The 20518-nt window shown below is 41.2% G+C and overlaps 2 protein-coding genes across 3 annotated transcripts; both read left to right on the top strand.

The window, feature by feature from the left end:
• The first annotated feature begins 2068 nt into the window (after nt 1–2068).
• On the top strand, nt 2069–6134 carry LOC4340363 (glutamate receptor 2.8). Of its 2 annotated transcripts, none has more exons than XM_015787425.3 (5): nt 2069–2387; nt 2898–4243; nt 4348–4657; nt 4888–5294; nt 5383–6134. In XM_015787425.3, exons 2-5 carry the CDS (start codon nt 3287–3289, stop codon nt 5752–5754), a joined length of 2046 nt encoding a protein of 681 aa, XP_015642911.1. In that variant the 5' UTR covers nt 2069–2387; nt 2898–3286; the 3' UTR covers nt 5755–6134. The 2 variants fall into 2 exon arrangements, with proteins under 2 accessions (XP_015642911.1, XP_015642912.1); XM_015787426.3 differs by having other exon boundaries at nt 4345–4657.
• A 2781-nt stretch (nt 6135–8915) lies between these two features.
• On the top strand, nt 8916–11937 carry LOC9267556 (glutamate receptor 2.8). The gene is given in 6 exon segments (XM_015787428.3): nt 8916–9282; nt 10074–10327; nt 10408–10723; nt 10829–11241; nt 11573–11767; nt 11769–11937. Coding segments are annotated over 6 exon segments (1227 nt in total). The 5' UTR covers nt 8916–9254; the 3' UTR covers nt 11790–11937.
• Nucleotides 11938–20518: the final 8581 nt, after the last annotated feature.

The following is a 20518-nucleotide window of genomic DNA, read 5'->3' as shown; positions in this document are numbered from 1 at the left end:
TAAATGATTCTCCTAGTTTTGCATGAGGATTAATTGGTTGCATGCAAGCAACGACAATAAAAAATAGAAACTACAAAGTGTGGTTTAAATAATTTTATTGGCCTGTTTATATATTATTAAAAAAACTTTGCTAAATATATAACTATGCTATAGTTTATAATTATAATGTAATTATATTACAACTTGCACGAAATTATAATACAATTTACATTGTATATGTTGCATGCAATTTACATTGTACTTAGAAAAAGGTGTTGTGCGTAGCTTAGTGTCGCGGTGGGCTTTGCATGTCTGTACGTATCTCAAAGCACATCCCCGCACCCAAAAAGTCGACAGTTTTTTCCCCTAAAATTTCTGTCAAATGTTAAATATATATAGCAAATCTCCATTTACATTGTACTTAAAAAAAAAGGTGCGGTAGCCTAGTGTTGTTGTGGTCTTTGCCTGTCTGTACGCATCTCAAAGAGCATCCACATGGTCAAAAAATTTGACATATTTTTTTTTTCGAAATTTCTGTTGAATGTTAAATAGCATATCCAATGGGCATATTAGATTGTGGATATGATAACCGTGCAAGAACAGTTTTAAGGTTCTGCAGACTGACCATGCATGAATAGGCCAACTTATGTCAGTAGGGATTTATTTAAGTTTTCCAGGTCCTTTTTTTTCAGGAAAAATGATAATTATAGTGTAATCAGCCAGCTGGTGCCTGGCTAAGTGCACATGATACCCAAGAATCCATGGATTTTATTTTCGTTGGGAGCTGTGGTTACTGCTTGCACACACATGTGCATGTGTAAATTATTATCCCTGCTACCTTGCATGCAAGCAAATCCTATCCATAGTTGGCACATACTGCACTGCGCTGTAAGAAAAAGAAAAATGAATTAAAGTAGTACATGTTTTTTCAACCATGCAGAAATTAAGAGCACATGAAACGGAGAAAGGAGCCCTTTGATTACATATATTATAGAAAAAAATTCGAATAAGAAAGCAGGAAGACTATCTCTTTCACTAATAAAGAAAAGAAGTGCATTTATGTACTGATATTAGTGGAGAAGGTAAGAAGGCTACTCTTGCGGCATCGCTAAATTAAAAAAAAAAAGAGAGAAAAGTTTCACAATAGATCCAACATCTTCTTTATTTTCATATATAATTAACCATATGAGCACAATCCTATAGAAATCTTCATATCCTTCAAAGGTTCTATAGAAAAATAATTTCTCCAATATTTCTTTGCCAATCCCTCATTTCAAGGAGGCACATTGAACTGTCACTGCATTTTGATTAGCCACTTTGCGAAGTTGGCAGAGGCGAATATGTGTTTGAAATTGGTGAAGATGAATTATAGTTAGGTCTAGTAAAACGAGAAAACCATTAACGTATGATTAAATAATTTTTAATTATTACAAACTTAAAAGATGTGTTTATATGATATTTTAAAACAACTTCTATATAAAAAGTTTTTGCACGAAAAACACATTTAGCAGTTTAAAAAGCATGCTAACGAAAATCGAGAAAAAAATCTATATCTTAATTAGAGAATAACACCACCCTAGCTCCACTATTTGCATAGATAGATACTCTCCGCTTTGTATCTTCAAAAATCTGTGTCTAGCCAAGATTCTCTCTACCTCCCTCTCTGCTATATGTGCATTGATAGATACTCTAATCCTTGTAACGATAAACTACTACTGTAGTAGCTTGTGTTGTGATCTGTGAACACTGAACACGAGCGGCCAACACATGCATAGGAGTGGTTGCGACAAACATAATCCAAATGAGATTGCATTGGGATTAGCGGTGTAATCATGCATGTGACATCTAATCTATCTGGCTTTGAAAGAAAAAAATATTTAAATACTTGAAGAGTAAAATTTAGTGATATCAAACCGAATTTTCAATTATAATTTATAAGTACCATTGCCACCAGAACAATAACAAAATAGTAGCTGTGTACCATAATTTAATTTTTTTTTTAGAAAAAAATTGAGCCAAACCATAAGAAGATAACAGCAATCAATTGCAAATCAGTTAAAAAGGCATATCAAATCGCCGAGAAGGAATTGCCCTAAAAAAAAGCAAAAAATTAAAAAGCAAACGCGATAACGCGAACTCGCGAAGGAAGACGAGAGAGAGAGAGAGAGAGAGAGAGAGAGAGAGAGGAGAGAGGCAGTCGCCGCCGTCCGCCCCTTCAGCTCGCCGCTGATTTTGGTCGCTGGGGAAGGAGAGGAGTGATCTGATGGGATTCACTCGCGGGGGCCGTGTAGAAGTCGACTTGATTCGGAGGGGATCGGGAGATCGGAGTCATGGTCGGAGGCAGCGATTGGCGAAGGAGGGAGGATCCAGGCACCGATTTTGAGCGGAATCGTCTGTTCGCTGCGCTGGTATGAGCTCCCGCGAAACCTGATTGAGCCAACCAAATCCAAACAGTTTTCAGTTGGATCTGTTACTGAACCGTACCCTGTCTTAGATTTAATCCATCGATCCAGGTAGATTGCTTTGCTTCAGTGATTATGTCATGAACTAGTTGCAACTAATTGTAAATCGAAAGCGATCAATTAGTTCCTTGAACTTGGGAAGTAAATCTGGGCCTGTTGGTGAGGTTAGATCGTTCTTGCTGTTCATCAGGCAGTAAATCTGGCTAAGATGTAGCATAGCTTGTTTTCTAGTAGAATGGAACCGTTGGAATAAAATGCTAGTATATGGGTAGAATGAGAAAGATTTGCACATGTTGGTTAAGGTGTTACATGTTCTTCAAATTTTGCTATTGATTTATTTCTTCTATGTGCTATCTTGGAGTGTTCGATGTAAGGAAAGGGTTATACAGCATATATTTTGCACAGTTGGCATATGTATTGAACATTGAACTGATCATTCTTTTATATATCCTGCAGCAATAGATCTCATCAGGAATGAAAATGTTGCCATTGTTATTGGTCCTCAGAGCACTTTACAAGCAGAATTTGTGACCTACCTAGCGAACAAGACCAAGGTTCCTGTCATCACTTTCTCTGCAACCGGTGATGCAGTCACTCGGTACCATGTCCCGTACTTCATTCGTGCTTGTTCCAAGGACTCCTATCAGGTGGCCTCCATTGCTGCATTCGTCAAAGCCTATGAATGGAGAAATGTTGTTCTTGTCTATGAAGACAACAATTATGGTGTTGGCATCCTCCCTTCCATTACCGATGCTCTTCAAGGTGTCGGGGTTAATGTCATTAACCGTTCTGCCTTCCCTGCTTATTCCCCCAATAACCATATAGATGTGGAACTATACAAGCTCATGACCATGCAGACGCGTGTCTTCATTGTCCACATGTTGCCAGCCCGTGCTTCCCGCCTCTTTGCAAGGGCAAAAGCACTCGGTATGATGACTAAAGGGTATGTCTGGATTGTCACAGATAGCATTGGTATTGTCCTTGATGTGCTTCCCCAACATTCCATTGAAAGCATGGAGGGAATTGTTGGTTTCCGGCCATATATTGCAGAATCTACAAGGATCACTGATTTCAGCTCTCGATTTACCACCTTATTCAGAACTAAGTACCATCCAAATACTGATATTAGGATGGCAAAACCCACTATCTTTCAATTATGGGCTTATGATGTGGCATGGGCAGTCGCAACAGCAACTGAGAAGGTTCATAGGACCAGATCTTTGAACCCAACTTTTCATCCTCCGGGAAACATAGGCAAGAACTTAGTAGATGATCTCCCAGCATTGCCTGCTGGTCCAGAACTCCTCAATTCCATTTTGCAAGGAGAGTTTGATGGATTGGCTGGACAATTCAGGCTTATCGATAGACATCTGCAGGTTCCCACATATGAGATTGTCAATGTTATTGGAGAGAAAACTAGAGTTATCGGGTTTTATAGTCCTGATTCTGGACTCACAATGTCTGTGAACTCTAGAATTATCCATGGTGATGCTAAATTTAGCACAAGTTCTTCTGATCTGGAAAATATCGTTTGGCCTGGAGATTCAACAACAGTGCCCAAAGGCTGGGACTTCCCAGTGAATGCTAAGATACTCCAGATTGGTGTGCCAGTGAGACGTGATTTTAAAACTTTTGTGAATGTTGAGACTAATCCGAACACGAATAGATCAACTGTCAGTGGCTACAGCATTGATATGTTTGAGGCAGCTGTCAAGAAATTACCGTATGCTCTACGCTACGAGTACATTCCCTATGATTGTGCTGTTTCATATGACCTGCTAGTATCCCAGGTCTTTTACAAGGTGAGCTCTGCTTATTTTGTATTCTTAACTAATTTTCCCTTGTGAATAAACTCATTATTACTAATTTACTTGTTGCCTTTCCGTTTCCCTGGGTGCAACAGAAGTTTGATGCAGCAGTCGGTGATGTGACAATTATTGCTAACCGAACTAGATATGTAGATTTCACAATGCCATACACAGAGTCTGGTGTTTCGATGCTTGTTCTATCTAAGAGTGACGATGAACCAACCACATGGATCTTCCTACAGCCACTAGCAAAGGACCTATGGATTGCCACTATGATCTTTATCTTCTTCACAGGCCTAGTTGTATGGGTGATTGAAAGACCTATAAATCGCGATTTCCAAGGGTCAAAATGGAAACAGTGCATCACTGCTTTCTACTTTGCATTCTCCACTTTGACTTTTTCACATGGTATGTCATTACAGACCTAGCTATTGAATAGATAAAATACATAACTACATACATCTTCGTACATTCAACTTATTAATTTCTAAGGATGCTTTTTTTTATTGTTTTTTGTCGGGTCAGCTGAAAGACTCTTAAGGATGCTATCATATGCTACTGTGATTCAGTATTTGCTGTAATTTGTTTTGATACTACTATGATTTTTGATAATCTATTTTTTTTAATCCTATGGACAGGTCAAAAGATCCAAAGCATTCAGTCAAAAATTGTTGTGGTAATTTGGTGCTTAGTTTTGATGATTCTGGTGCAGAGCTATACAGCAAGTTTGTCATCAATGCTAACGGCAGAGAGGCTCCAACCTTCAGTGACTGATCTAAAACAACTTTTGGCCAATGGTGATTCTGTTGGACACCAAAGTGGATCATTTGTGCAATCAATTCTGAAGAAGCTTAAATTTGATGACCACAAGATAAAGGTTTATAGCACGCAGGAGGAATATGCAAAAGCATTAAGGATGGGATCAAAGCATGGAGGGGTTTCGGCTATCTTCGATGAGATACCCTATCTAAATTCTTTCTGCTCGAAATACGGGAGGGAGTTCCAGATGGTTGGCCCCATTGACAGAACAAGTGGATTTGGTTTTGTAAGCTTCTTGCACTTGTTATTTATTAGTATAATGCATCTTCGAGCATTCTGCCTTGGCTTTACAATATATGTTTACTTTTCGACAGGTTTTACCTAAAGGCTCTCCATTGGTACCAGACCTTTCAGAGGCCATCTTGAGCTTAACGGAAGAACCTGAAAGGTTGAAGATTGAAAAGACATGGTTCATGGATTCGTCCTTGGATTATTATGGCAGTCACAGCAAAGGCTCATCACGTATCAGTTTTCAGAGCTTCCAAGGTCTTTTCATCATTGTCGGGTGCCTTTTAGGTGCTGTGCTGTTGATAAACTTTAGCAAGTTTCTATATGACAAATGCAAAGAGATGAGAGGCTTCGGTTCAGACCGTGTCCATAGTGGCGAGAGAGTTGTTTGTTACGGTGAAGCTCAACCACAACCACCGCAGATTGTCATGGTCGATCGACGATCCTGTGCCTGCTGATACCCTCCAGATTAGGACTGAAAACAAATAAAGAGTGTGAACAGTTATCTGCACCAACTATCCCAACTCCCAAGGCACTAGAATGGCTCTGAAGCTAGAAAAAAGTTCACTTGTTTTGGCCTGCTTGTTGCATGGCCTTGCTTAACTGTGTAAGCCTCTTCTGTTGGTTTTAATTAGTCAATTGAAAGCTATTCTAAAACTCTAGATTTGCAATAATTGTAATGATAATTGTAATGTAGCACAAACATGCTGAACGATGTTCAGTTGATGTTTTTCTTTTCTTGGGACAAAACTCAATTGTAAGCTATTCTAAAAGAACTCTAGATTGACAATGATTGTAATATAGCACAAACACGACGAACGAAGTTTTTCTTGGGCAAGAGTCAACTGTAAGCTATTCTAAAACTCACAGCTAATGTCAGTGCTACTTTGTAACGAGAAACTTTGTATTTAGGCTGTGTTTAGTTCAGCGCAAAGTTTGGATTTTGGTTGAAATTGGAGATGATGTGACTGAAAAGTTGTATATGTATGACAGGCTGATGTAATGGAAAAGGACTGAAGTTTGAATCCAAACTTTGGATCTAAACACAGCCTTACCTTGACACAATGCCACTGAATCTTGCAAACTAAACTTGTGCATTCTTTTCCGCGCCATTACATTTCTCCTGGTTTTCTTTGGTCTCTGTGGAACTAAAAATTTGTAGCAGCTCGGTCAGTGACTCATGTCAATGTAAACCGGGAGAACTATACAGATCTCTGTCATGTCAGTAGACCTGAACATTGAACTAGTAGCCAAGTTTCTGGAAGGAGAAGAAATTTAAAAGGGACACACGCGGTTTGATGCTATACAAGCCTAGTGGAAGTGGAACTCAATTGACTCAAACCATGCAGGTCGTGCAGTGCAACTGTGCAAGCTTAATTAATTAGATCCCAATGATTTGGTCATATGATGCCCGAATAAGCCCTAATTAAGCGCTTGCAGAGAAGAGAAGATTGAATGATCTACGACTTGTATCGTGCTCCTATGACTATATGAGCTATGAACCATTCTGTACCAACTTGTGTGTCATTATACCCTTGGAGTCAAGTCAAATGATTGACTGTTGCTGATACAGTTCTGAATTCTGATATCTCCATGGACCATGGAAAAAAAAAACTTATATATGCATCCTGAATTTCTTGACTGGCTGCTCACAGCCACACAAATCACACGTTAATCAACAAAATGGAAAAAAAAAAGAGAAAGAGGAGAGAAATAGTCCAGCAAGACCGGGCGAACGTGTTGATTGATCCCAAAATTCCCAATGCCTATTTAACACATACTACCTACGTACATGTAGTTCGATATACGTACGTTGTGGTCGTCGCGAGCTGTAGTCATTTCTCTAAACGAAATTAGAGAAATGACCCCACTTAAAAACAAACCGATCCCACATGTTTAAATTTCTGGCTCCACCACTGGCTGTAGTGTAGGGTATGTAAGTTGACCAGCAATGGAGGCGCGGCGGCTGGCTATGGCGGCGGCGGCGGCGGTGGTGCCCGTCCTGCTCGTTGTTTGGAGTTCGGCGGTGGCGGCGGCGGCGGCGGCGACGACGGGAGGAGATGTTTCCGTGGCGTTGGAGGCCTACCGCTTGGACCCGAATGGCAGTGGTTCGCGCACGGGTGCTATCACGGCTGCTCACGGCGATGGTAACCGCTCGTTGGTCTGAATTCTGATATCCTCCCTCCGTACCAAAATAAACCACGATAAGTGTTTTAGAACGTAAAAAGTAGTACATTTAGAGACCTGTAATAGTGAGTCACTGAAATTGCTGTTCTAAGTACATGTTAATGTTTTTGTGCATGCTAAAACAAAATATTCAGTTCTAAATGATGGCACTTATGCAAATGGGAATAGAACCAACTACTAACTCCGTTCTAAATTATGGTAACCTAGTTCTAAATTGGAGTACTTCGAATGTGGATATAGCTATGTTCGTGTTCCCATTCAAGTTTTAGTATGTGTCTAACCACGACTAACTTACTATAAAGTAGAGTAGTATACTATTTTTTTTCTTATGGATTTCTGCCCAAAATAAAGAAACACAAAAGTGCTCGGCTATCATTAGGGCAGTCCCAACCCTCCTCCTAGGATGGTGTCTATGACATTAACTACATTGCCATATAGCACTTTTAGCTTGTGTGGCACTATATTAATTAAGAGAGAGAGAGTGAAGAGAGGAAGAAATTGGGTCTCATGCAAGACACAACTTCAACACGAGAACCTATGCACTAGACACTATCAAGTTTTGCATTGGGAGATAATAGTGTCTTCATAATAGATGAAGAATAAATATGACTGATAGAAAAGAGAGATGATACATTTATTAATGGTCCACTTTAAGAAATCATGGGTTGTAGAGTGTAGTTTCTATTATGATGTCTTATTGACATGACACCATAGACACTGCTTATGGGTACTATGGGTTGGGACTGCCCTTATAGGCTCGTGGTTACCACCAATTCATCAAACACTTCATCTTGTAGGCCTCCTTTTGAACGGGAGAATTTCGAAAGAATATTAGAGAAATCGAGCTAAACTGTCTGAAATTCCGACGAATTTCCTACATTCCTAAGGAGCGGTGAAACTCATCCGAGGTAGATTTCAGCAGTCTTAACGATAGGATTAGTTCTTGCAACAGGCAAAACGGAGATTTATAAACGTGCCACGTATACATTTGCTGTTTTGCCATGTGTATGACATGTGGCCGCGGGGCCCGGTTGTACTTAAACAACACAATATTTCGAGAAAAAATAGGGCACCTAGAAAAGAGAGGAAAATAAATGCCCCTAGTATTAACAAAATAAATCTTATCTATTATGATCAAGTTATACAAAACCAAAATTTTATTGACACATAACACATAAATCCATATATTATATTTATAAAGTTTCACAAAAACTGTAACTAATTATATATGTTCTTATATCAAAATGTAAAAAAAAAACTTCAAAATTTAAAAAAGGCTATGTATATTTACACTATGGATAAAAATACTCATAAAGTTAAGGTGTGACCGTATAACTAAAAAATCATGGTTGATCAAAGATTAAAATTATCAATAGTGTGATTTTTGTAAAACTTTATATCATATCATACGGAGTAATACGTAAAAGAAAACGAGAAAAAAAAAGATAGGTGATCCGTAGCCGCAACCCCTTCGTCGGCGTCCACTCCCTCCGGTGATGCCGCCGGCGCACTCCAATGGAGGAGAGGCGCGCGGCGGCGTTAGCGGTTGCGACAACCGCTATTCTACACCAATCGCCTCCATCCCCACCACCCCCAATCACACCACGCTGGCGCGGCGCCGGCTGCTGGCTGCTGGCTGCCGTCTGACAAGTAGGGATTGCCGCCGCCGACGGAAGGGGGGGGGGGGGGGGGGTTCAGAGCTCCCGTCTTCCAGCACGCGTGCGCGCATGCAGGGCGGCTCCGCCGTACCAAGCCTCGCAGTCGCAGGGCCATGGCCCCATCCGTCCAACTTGGAGGAGGTTCGCTGTTCATCCTGGTTTTGTTTCTAGTGCAGGATCAGTTTGTGAATTGTTATTGCTATGTAGAAGTATCCTAGTGACTTCTAAGTAATTTAGGATAAAATTAGTAGTGAATAGTAGGAGGACTAACTTAGGGATTTAATCTTGAATCATTCGATATATGAGAGCTGAATGTTCAGTGAGCCAAATATAGGTAGTGCCACCCGTGATACACAAAGAAATTGAATGGTAAGAAAAAAACAGTGCACTTGCATACCTCTGATAGGATGTAAAAATCTGAATTACCCTTGATGATAAAGAGGAGGACCTTGCATTGGTTCTGTTAGAAGCAAATCCTGGGGGGCTTAACTTGGTGGAATATATGGCTTGAACCAAATAGAAGAACATTTAGTAGCGTGCTCTGGTTTTTCCGCCCTCCTTGAGGCACTGTTTTTTTGTTTCTTTCTCTCCTGCCGCAAAGATCGCTCTCCTGTAATGTTGCCTTCCTGCCAGACTTTTGCTTCTCCCTCTTAATATATCCGGCAGAGCTCCTGCTGTAGTGGTTTCAAAAAAGAAAAATATAACCTGTTGCGTTAGTCACTATTATCAATAAAAATATAGCCGAGGGAAATGTTTTCATTTGCCATATGCACTTCTCCTATGGACTGTACCTAACAGTATTGCTTAGGAAATTTGTGACCTTCCTTCTATCATGCAAATAGACACAAATAATTCTTGCTATTGTTGTGCTATGTTCAATTTTGCTCATAGGACACGAGACTTGGACATGAACCAATCCTTTTTTCATCCAGAAACCAAGAGAACTAATGCTGGGGTGAGGAGAGACCTAGGAGCACTACCTAGAGGATATGGGAAGGAACTCAAGATTGCAGTGCCATGGAAACCAGGTTTTAAAGCTTTTCTGAATGTAACTGACAGAAGTGTCGGTGGCTATTGCATTGATGTATTTGAGGCTGCCGTGAAGAAGTTACCACACCATCTGAGTTATAAGTTTGTTGTCTTCAACGGTTCTTATGACGAGCTAGTACAGCGTGTGTCTTCAGGGGTGAGCCTTACTTACTGTGCTTGCAAATCATAATCAAAGAATCAAGTACTTACATTATGTCTGCTGGTTCTTACTACCAGAACTATGATGCAGCAGTGGGGGATGTAACAATAACTGCCGAGCGAACCATCCATGCAGACTTCACGATGCCATACACAGAGTCTGGTGTGTCAATGCTTGTACTCATGGAGAATGACTCTAAATCAACAATCGAATGGGTATTCTTGAAGCCACTAACAAGGGAGCTTTGGGTTGCCACTGTGATCTTCTTCTTATTCACCGGCATAGTTATTTGGATGATTGAACGTCCCAGAAATCTGGAGTACCAAGGATCAAGCTCAAGACAGTTCAGCACTGCTCTCTATTTCTCTTTCTCCACTTTGACATTTTCTCATGGTTAGTACTTAGAGCTCCAAATTGCAGGCTATATTTGATTCACTATAAGTGGCTTAATTTAGTTTCTTGCAGTAGTTCTTAAATAACCTATTGTCTTTGTTACAGGTCACATTATTAAAAGTCCTTTGTCAAAAATTGTTGTGGTAATCTGGTGCTTCGTGGTGCTGGTTCTTGTGCAGAGCTACACAGCTAGCTTGTCATCCATACTAACTGCGAAGAAGCTCCGGCCCTCGGAGACAGATCTTGAACAGATCCTGTTTGATGGTGATTATGTTGGATACCAACGGGGATCCTTTGTGGAATCCTTTTTGATAAAACAAGGTTTCAGTAAAAGAAGGCTAAGACCCTACACAAAGAAACAAGAATATGCTGAAGCTTTGAGGAAGGGGTCCATGAATGGAGGTGTGTCTGCTATTGTCGATGAGATCCCATATTTAACCTCTTTTCTTTCGGACCGTCGTTACGAGAAAGAATTCCAGATGCTTAGCCGCATATATAAGACGCCTGGATTTGGTTTTGTAAGCCTCTCACTCTCACTCTATTGCTTCCATTTTTTTAGATAATGAAAATGGATTACATCTTCGGCTTCCATGGATTATTTGCATTGAGAATGAGTTTATTTGCTTCTGTCATAAGACACAGCCATAAGTTTGATAAAAAAAAAGTGAAGATAAAAATAAATGAGAATGAGACATAAAGTGATGGGGCAAATCCCCAACTCCCATTTATTATTTACTAGCGTTATTGACTCTATTGCTTCCATGGATTCGCTCTTCAGCCTTCAAGAGATATACTACATTCTGGACAAAATATGCTGGACTAATTGGCATTGTGCTTTTTTGCTTTCAGGCGTTTCCTCCTGGTTTTCCATTGGTGCATAATCTTTCAACTGCCATATTGGATGTTACGGGTGGGGATGAAGGTTCACGGATCGAAGCAAAATGGTTTGGCACAACGGCTGCCCCTCCAAGCTATGCAATTCCTAACACAGATTCGACACCTCTTACATTGCAGAGTTTCTCTGGTCTTTTCATCATCACTGGATGTATCTCAGCTCTCATGCTGATGATAAGCATTTCTAAGTCAGTTCTTGCCAATTACACCAGAATTAGAGATTCTGAAGTGCGAAGTCCCGATGCGGATGGTGGAAATGGAGGTCGCGAAGAACGTAACTCAGCACAAAACGTCATGGGTGATGGCTATGTGGATGATCGACCTCACCATGAAATCAGAATTGACAGTTCCCAGGATATCCATGGGAGTGTCGAACGTGCTGACGGCGAAGAGCCTGGACCAATTCAGAATGGCTCTGTGCCTGCAAATTCCAGCCAGACCGGATGAATACTGACAAAAAGATGTTGACACTGTCACACGGAGCGTGCTCTGGAACTTCGAAAATAAGAATGACTCGTCTCTTCATTTTTTGTAGGTGTTTGCCAATATGCTGTAGAAATTAATGCAGGAAGGCCGTGGATTAGATCGTTCTGTACATATTTTAGTAATTGATCATGTCAATATTTAATTATTTATCATTTGAAATTATTGTTCTCTACCAACCGTTTAGACTGTAATAATCATTTCTATTTTGCGAAGGCAATGTATATACTCTTGTATTACTAGTGCGTGTGTGAAAAAAAAACACACCTTAGATTTTTTTTTTTTTGAAACGAACCTTTATTTGGTCAATTGTAAGCTGCGCTAAAACTCTAGATTGACACTAACTATATCACATTCATGCTGAATGATGTTCACTTGATGTTTTGCTTGGGCGCTTTTATCCGTGCATCTACTGACTAACGAGAAACAACAGATCGCAGATAAAATGGCGCTGCTACTTTGCTTATTATATACAACTTGGGCAACTTGACATATTTAAATTCTTGCTTATTATATACAGGCGAAAATTCTTAGTCCCATGTTTAATCTGCCTATGAAAAAAGTTTTCACTTTGGCATGCCACTATATTTGTAAACTATTCCTCTGTAAAAAAAAAAAACTTCGGGCTATATATCTAAACATAGCTTTATGTCCAGATATATTTTCAAAAACTGGTTTTTTCTGAAATAGAGAATGTAAGTTTTGTGTCTTGTTTGTCGGGCTATTTCTCCTAGGCTTGGCAACACTCGTTTTCACACATGCAACTCGCATATACACTCAATTTTAATCTACTTATATAACCATGAATAAAGATATAGGTACAACTATAATTATGATTAGAATAGACGAATTATAAAACCTGCTAGTCCGTCCTACTTGCATCTTAACATAGTCCAAATACACTGAACATTAAACGACAAGACATGTAACAGTAGAAAGTAGTAGAACATTCATGTTCTTGAACTAGAAGGGAATGAATTCGTCAGCCGAGACGCAATACATCACAAATTTGCACCGTATTACAGGGGACGCGCCTGTTTGGTGCTAAAAACTCCATTTCAGTCAAATCATGCAGCCCCAATGATTTGGTCATCACTAAAAATAAAAAACCTTAGCCTGTAAGAAATAAAATTTGACTGCTGATCTACTTGTATTCGTATACACGAACAGTTCTATATATACCTGTGTTGTTATGATAGGTTTCATTCTTTTTAGCTTACTAGAAAAAATGCCCGTGCGTTGCAACGGGTGAAGGCTATTTTAATCTATTATTGTTATGCGGCTTAGTTAAGGTAAAATTCGCTGTGAGAATTCGCTTGGATATATATATTTTTAGAAAATCATAAGTTACAATTAGGAGTTCAATCGTGTCAAGTTAGCATGCGAGTTTTTTTAAGAGATTTCTTATACAACTCTTTTTGTATTTTCAAAAACAAACGAACTTAAAAACTGACTCAAATACAGATATTTATTTTCAAAAGCGAACGAACTTAAAAACCAACTCACACACATATGACGTAAAAAAAATACTGGCAAAAACATCTTCAACTTTTATAATAGTAGAGATTTTATGGCGGTTATGTTTGTCTAGCTCCTAAACCATACGATTTTTTCTGAAAACTTTTTCCATAAACTTTTATCATAAAACTTCTTAAAACTAATGATTCGACTTTCTAACATTTAATTCATTTATTCGTGCTTTTGAATAATTATCGTAAACTTAGCTTCATATCGATCGTACTTATGTCAACTATATATAATGAATGGGACGCCTTTCAAATTTCAAGTCAAAGTCAAATGATTGATTATTTCTACATTCTGTAACGCATGTTTATACTACAGCCTTGAGTACTTCTGAATAGTATAACTGAATAACTGAGGCTTTCTTTTGACAGTCTATACCTCTGGAAACACGCACTCTGAATTTTCTGAGTACTGGCTGGCTACGTTACCAAATACATATATAGTACAAAAAAAACTGTCAACTAGACAGTGTATAAACCGTGTATTGGTCGCGTAGGAGTATCCTAGCTAGTAGTTTCTACTTAATTACTTAGTGTCTGTATACATATACTACTACTTATCTCTACTATTATAAAAATTGAAAATATTTCCACTAAAATTTTAGTATGTCGTGCATGTTTGAGTCGGATTTTGAGTTGGTTGTATGTCGCCCATATCCAATTCGACGTTGTTTACATCTAAATTTGACACCTATGGACGAAGTAGGGAAAAATTGTCAAAATTTGGAAGGCGCTGGTTTTCCTTCATGGGGCCTGTCAATGAAATGGGAACTACGGTACCCATTTCCCCGGGAACCTAGCATTCCATATTGATTAATACAAAAGGTGTACTTATATCAGTATTAATCTAAGACGCGTAATAAGTATAAGGGGGCTTGGGACCTACTATAGGGTGAGTCCCAGGATCCCCATCTCACGACATAAACTGATTTCATAGATTGAGGGGTGCGGGACGCGAATCCCTGCCTTAGCTCAGGACCTGGGCCCTCCCATGACCTTGTAGGTTATGTATCACTTATTGAGAAGAGCGCAAAAACCTACAAGATCAACATTTTTAGAATAAGGCCGTGGAAAGCCTGGGTCCCGGCTTATTTTGGGATCCGTGCTCACATTTGCCCTTATATGTCATGATTCCTTTCTGAGAGGAGTGTGGATAAATACAAGATCTACATCTTAAGACTATAAATCAAGGGGAGCCCGAATCCCAGTTCGGTTTGGGATCTGGGGCCCCTTATGCCCTTGTATGTCACGCATTCCTCCCTAAAAGGAGTGTGGAGACATATAAAGATCTACGTCTTAAGATGGTAAGCCGAGGGGAGCCCAGGTCATCTCGCGCCTCGGAGAATGGGCTATCCCTCTCTTCAAGCTTCTCAACATAACTAGGGGATTTACCTGGACGGAGGAGGCAGAAGAGACTTTTTGCCAACTCAAAAAGTATCTCTCTTCGCCCCCAATCCTTGTTGCCCCATACCTGCAAGGGGTAAGAGCATATGCTGTAGACCCAAATATCGATCCCAGGCTGATCATTTATCATCTAGAGTTTATGCCCCTTCATCTCATATCCAAGCTATATGAGGAGGTATTCAGGATATTGAGACGGGAGCTGTCAGCCCTTGGTGAAGATGCTACTGCATATGCCGCAATTCATCTCATTGACAAAAATCTTGGCACAAATGTGTAGAAACTATGTCAAAATTACAAAGTACTATCGACTTGGTTGGGAGTGCATGCTCCCAAAGGTTCTTTTTAACGACCCTGGAAGATTGTAACCAGGAAAAAAAACAAACACACCGCCACCACAAGTTGACAGCTCTTTACACAGCACTCTGGAGAAGACACTAGCACCAAGCCGACCGCCACTAAGCGTGGCCGATTGCCACTAGGCCAACAAGGGGGTTACAAACGCCTCGCCAAACACCAGCTTAACTCCGAAAGACAATGAAAAGATCCCGGTTATCCTCACGTAGAGGGGTTGAGGAGAGGGAGAGGGCGAGAGAGAAGGAGATCCGCTCATCTCTCACCCTAACCTGATGATGACAACAAGACCTGCCAGCGTCCAAACAGTGAGAAGATGGCGAAGGAAAGGAATAGAGACGTCCTAGACAACGCCTTCAAGAAGGCCATGGCAACAAAGACATCACCGTTGCCCGTCCAACTAGACTCGGTTTTCACCTGGAGAGTCCTATCGAGGAAGGGGAGAGAGGCTGCTCGACAACGCCCCAAGGAGGGAACACAACATCCAAGGATGTTGCCGTTATCGGCTCAGGCAGTCCCGAGCTAGCCTTTCACCTGCAAACGTCCACACCCACCCGTACCGTCGCTGCCCTGGAGCTCCGCCGCCTGAACAACCTCTATCAACTCGAAAGTCTGCCGCACTAGTGCCCCATCACTAGCCAGCCTAGATCCACCTCCCGCAACTCACCGTTGGCGCAGCTAGTACCCGTTGCATCTCCTGCCGTGAGCGCAACCCGATGGGGTCGCCTTCTGCTTCTAGCCGAGCTGGCTTTGCCACCTGCCAGGACGCGCCAGCCTCCACCTCGAAGTCACTGGACGCGTTGGCCTCCACCTAGACGCTGCCGAATGCGCTTCCCTCCACCTCGATGCCTTCGAACGCGCTGGCCTCCACCGCCGCCGGATGTGCCGGTCTCTCGCGGGGCGCGACGGCCTCCCAGCCGTCGCCCACGCTGTCCTCCTACTCTGTTGGCCGCATCAAACACAATTCACGCGCCTGCCACCGCAGCACGCATCTCCTCCTCCTCCGGCTGCCCCAGCCGACCGGTCGCATCTGTGCCGCCATACGCCTCTCGTGCGAGCATGCGTCTCCCGGGCCGTGCACGCCGCCGACTTTGCCGCCGTCTCCACCGTGCTGTCAATCTCATCCCATTCTAGCCGCGGGAGGTTGGACTCACCTCCCCAGATCCACCACGGCCTCCTCCTCGAGCCAGAAGTGGCACTGCCGGTGCCGCCCTTGCCCGATTTGGCCGCGAAGGGGCCGGATCTACTACGACCGGCCTCGTCGGTGCCGGAAATAGTGCCGACGGCCGGCGTCCCTCCACTCAAATCTCGGCGTTGCCCCCGCCCACCGAGGCTTGAGCGAAGGGAGAGGCCCCGCCGCCCCATCCTTGCCGTCGCCCAGCTTTGTCGGTGGCCGCTCGGGCGGCGGCGAGGCGGAGGAGGAGAGGAGGGAGGGGGTGGCAGCGGGTAGTGGCGTCGCTGCCCGTGTCGCCTTGGAGCAGGGCGACGTGGGGGCCTAGGTAAATCTTACTCCCTCTGTCCCCACTCTCAAAGGTACTGGTGTTAACGACCAAATTTGGTAATATCAGCATCGGAGATGAAGATGAAATCGAAGCGGAATCGAGGATAAGGGTTTTTTCGGAAACAGAGTAAGAATCGGCTGGAGTCCGGATCGGCTATGACTGGGATCGGCTAAGTCTGAGTTGGACTGGTTAAGTGATACAGCCGATTCCGACAATACGACCCGTGTGCGACATTGGGTTCGAGTTGATGTGCTTCAAGATGATTGCCACGCATGGATAGAGTCCTGGGAAGGCAATTGTATCTATTAATTAGGATATTTTATATAAATTCCTTAGAGATAAATGTGGGCAAAAGTCTGCCGCAAAGACTTATGGTATCTTAGAGTTTGTTAGAGATAAGAGTCGTGTCCAATATGGACATATCTTGTATTTCTCGGGTATAAATAGACCTCGAGCCCTATGTAATAAAAAACACACACGTTCAATACAATTTCGGCGCATCGCCACCCTTTTTGCTTTAGTTTTATTTCAACGAGTTATTGTTTTCGGGTTGAGCTGCATCGGTTTCGATCTTCAACAAGAGGTAAAACTTGTTATGGCGGCTTGTGTTCTCGAGATTAGTGCTTCCATCTTTATGATACTCTAATCTTGTTTATGTAATCCGTCAAGTTATCATATATCTTGCATAATCCTTGACAATATCGTCATCTAACTTACAATCGGCTAACATCTGTTACCAGAAGGTAGCCGATTAGGTTAAATAACGACGTTGGCTTAGATTATATGAGATATCCACCACTCTATGAAACATCCAGCGGCTTGATTGTCTAGATATTGTTCTTCTTTTCATACTTAATGCTGTATCAGTTGAGTTTGATCTATTAAGTCGTGCTTAGAATTTCAATCTCTAGCCTGCCTACTGGTTGCCGATTAGGGTAGTATCGGAGTTTCAGCCGATCTTATCTGATCCAATTGCTTTTGTCCTACATGCTCAATTAACATGTTAGATCTGCCCTCTATGTTAAGATCTTGTTGCATTTAAGTATATTAGATTTATGTTTAGTATATTCTATTTGCTTTAATATCTTAATATAAAGTAGTATTGGAGTATTAGCCGATACACGTTAGATCTATCTGATCGGCTATGCTATGAATATATATATAATCTCATTATTAATATATATCTCGATCTAAGTGATTTATACTGTCTCGGCAAAGTGACCGATCTATCCCAATCACTTGATTCAATTATATATCGATATAAGGATTATATATCGTTGATATCTACAGCCGATCGAGTAGATTTAGTTCTGATTTGTTTACTTAACAATTGCCGATCGATTTACACATGACATCGGCTCAAAGATAAATGATATGTCATCGGCATCTAGCCGATCGGCTATCATTTATGGATTTAATCACGGTTTCTTTGTCTTTGTTTCTTGTTGATTGCAGGATCAAATCAACTGGCACGCTCATACATCCGAAGGCGAGTTTTGGACCTGCACTGGAGTTAAGCAGATCTCCCAGGCCTCGTGTTTTCTATCAACAACTGGTCTGCTTGGATTGGGTCATTCACTAAGCTCCATTCCAGCTGCCAATATCAAAGTGGCTTTTACAGAGTCAGAATGGAAAAAACTAAGTTTCTGTGAAGAAATGCTACTCGTCCCATGGCTTTGAAGAAATGCTACTCGTCCCATGGCTTACTACTGCGGCAACCACCAGTCCCTCAAGCAAGCTCTGCTTCTGGTGCTGGCCAACTTCCTACTCCTGCCCAGGCAATCTTGTCATTTGTGCAAGCTAACCCATCAGTTACTCTAGCAAGCGCTACTTCTAGGCAAATTCCTACCTCTGCTGCTTAAGCAACATCACCATCCGTGCAAGTTATGCCTTCTGCACGTCCAACAATACCTGCTCATGGCCAATTTGCACCCTCAATTTCTCAAGGAAGCTTTTCTACTATGCAAAATCTGCCGAAAAATTTCCAATAGGCTATTATCTATGCATAGTCATGCTTCAGTCCACTTGGTTGAGAAAGGTACTATCAACAGACTGATGCAACTCACTAATCAACTGGAGAGACGGGCAGTGCTTCAATGTAAAAACTCAACTGGAGAGACGGTACCCGCATATCTGCTGCGATGCATTCATGAAGCGTGAAACATGGGAAAAGCTTGGTCTCGTTGATCAATTTGAAATCCCCAAGGCTCTTTACATCTCATCTTGTGACGGTAATGTATACTTCTTCAACAACGTCGGAGGCTTTATTGTGGCAAATTTAAGCCATTGGCAAGAGTCTCTGCTTTTATCTTGTGGTGCACTGAAACTAGATGCTATAGCGTGATTTCACTTGATACATATTATCTAGTCTTATATCGCATTATTTCACTTGATGTGAGTGTACTCAACTAGTTGTTGCTTCTGTACTCTAACTACTGTTAAATATTTCTACTAGTTATGGACTAATGGTGTACTCTAACTTCTGTTAAATATTTCTACTAGTTATGGACTAATGGTAGATAATTCATGTGTGCACATTTGGTGCTACTGTGTTTTTATTCACTCTTTTCCTATTTTAGGAGGATGTTTCATGTTCATTTGCTGTATCGGGGTAAATAAATAGGATCATATAAGAGGAGTTGTTTGAATAATTAGAACAGAAATTGACAGAGATCATAGATCATATGAGAGGAGTTGTTTGAATATGAGAGGGAGTTGTTTGAATCTGAATAGAGGGAAAGATATGAGTTCGAAAAGGAATTAGACGTCCAGGAGAAAATTTGGTGGCAAAGAAGATGTGGTAAGAATTGGATTTTGAGGGGGATTCCAACACTTCTTTCTTCCACATGGCTGCTAATTGGAGGAAAAGAAAGAGCCATTTTTCTTTGCAGTAGGGGGAAGAGGTCATCACAGATTTGAGGCAGATTCAACAACACATCTATGATTACTACAAAAAAAACTTTTTGGCAGAGATCACTACAGGGAGGTTCACTTGCATGATAATGTTTGGGCCAAGAAGCTGAGACTATCTGATGAGGAGAAAACAACTATTGTCAGACCTTTCACTATGAATGAGGTAGAAGCTGTGATTAGAAGTATGAAATCTAATATAGCTCCGGGACCTGATGGGTTTCCTGTGGGTTTTTATAAACAAATGTGGCCACAATTCAAATATCTTATAAAGGAAATGTTAGATGATCTCCACATGGGGGCTTTAGATGTGGATAGGGTTAATTATGGAGTTATTTCTCTTCTACCAAAAATCAAAGATGCTAATACCATCAAGCAATATAGGCCCATTTGCTTATAGAATGTCATTCTCAAGATCATTACTAAAGCTGTAACACGGAGATTAATAGAGGTGGCTGATAAGGTGATTAGCTGGTCACAAACTGCTTTTATCCCTAGGAGGAATATTCTGGAGTGTTGTGTTATTTTGCATGAGGAAATGCACACTCTGAAGATGAGGGGGGATGCTGGTATCATTTTCAAAATTGACTTTGAAAAAACATATGACAAAGTCAAATGTGACTTTTTGTATGAAGTTATGCAGAAGAAAAACTTTGATTCTTGTATGATTGGGTGGATCAAAAAGATAACCCAGGGAGGGAAGATGTCTGTAAATATAAATGGAGAGT

Source organism: Oryza sativa, chromosome 6 (genome assembly GCF_034140825.1).
Source record: "Oryza sativa Japonica Group chromosome 6, ASM3414082v1".
NCBI classification, from domain to species: Eukaryota; Viridiplantae; Streptophyta; class Magnoliopsida; order Poales; family Poaceae; genus Oryza; species Oryza sativa.
The sequence above is the reverse complement of the archived record's forward strand: the minus strand, read 5'-3'. Positions and strand labels throughout refer to the sequence as shown.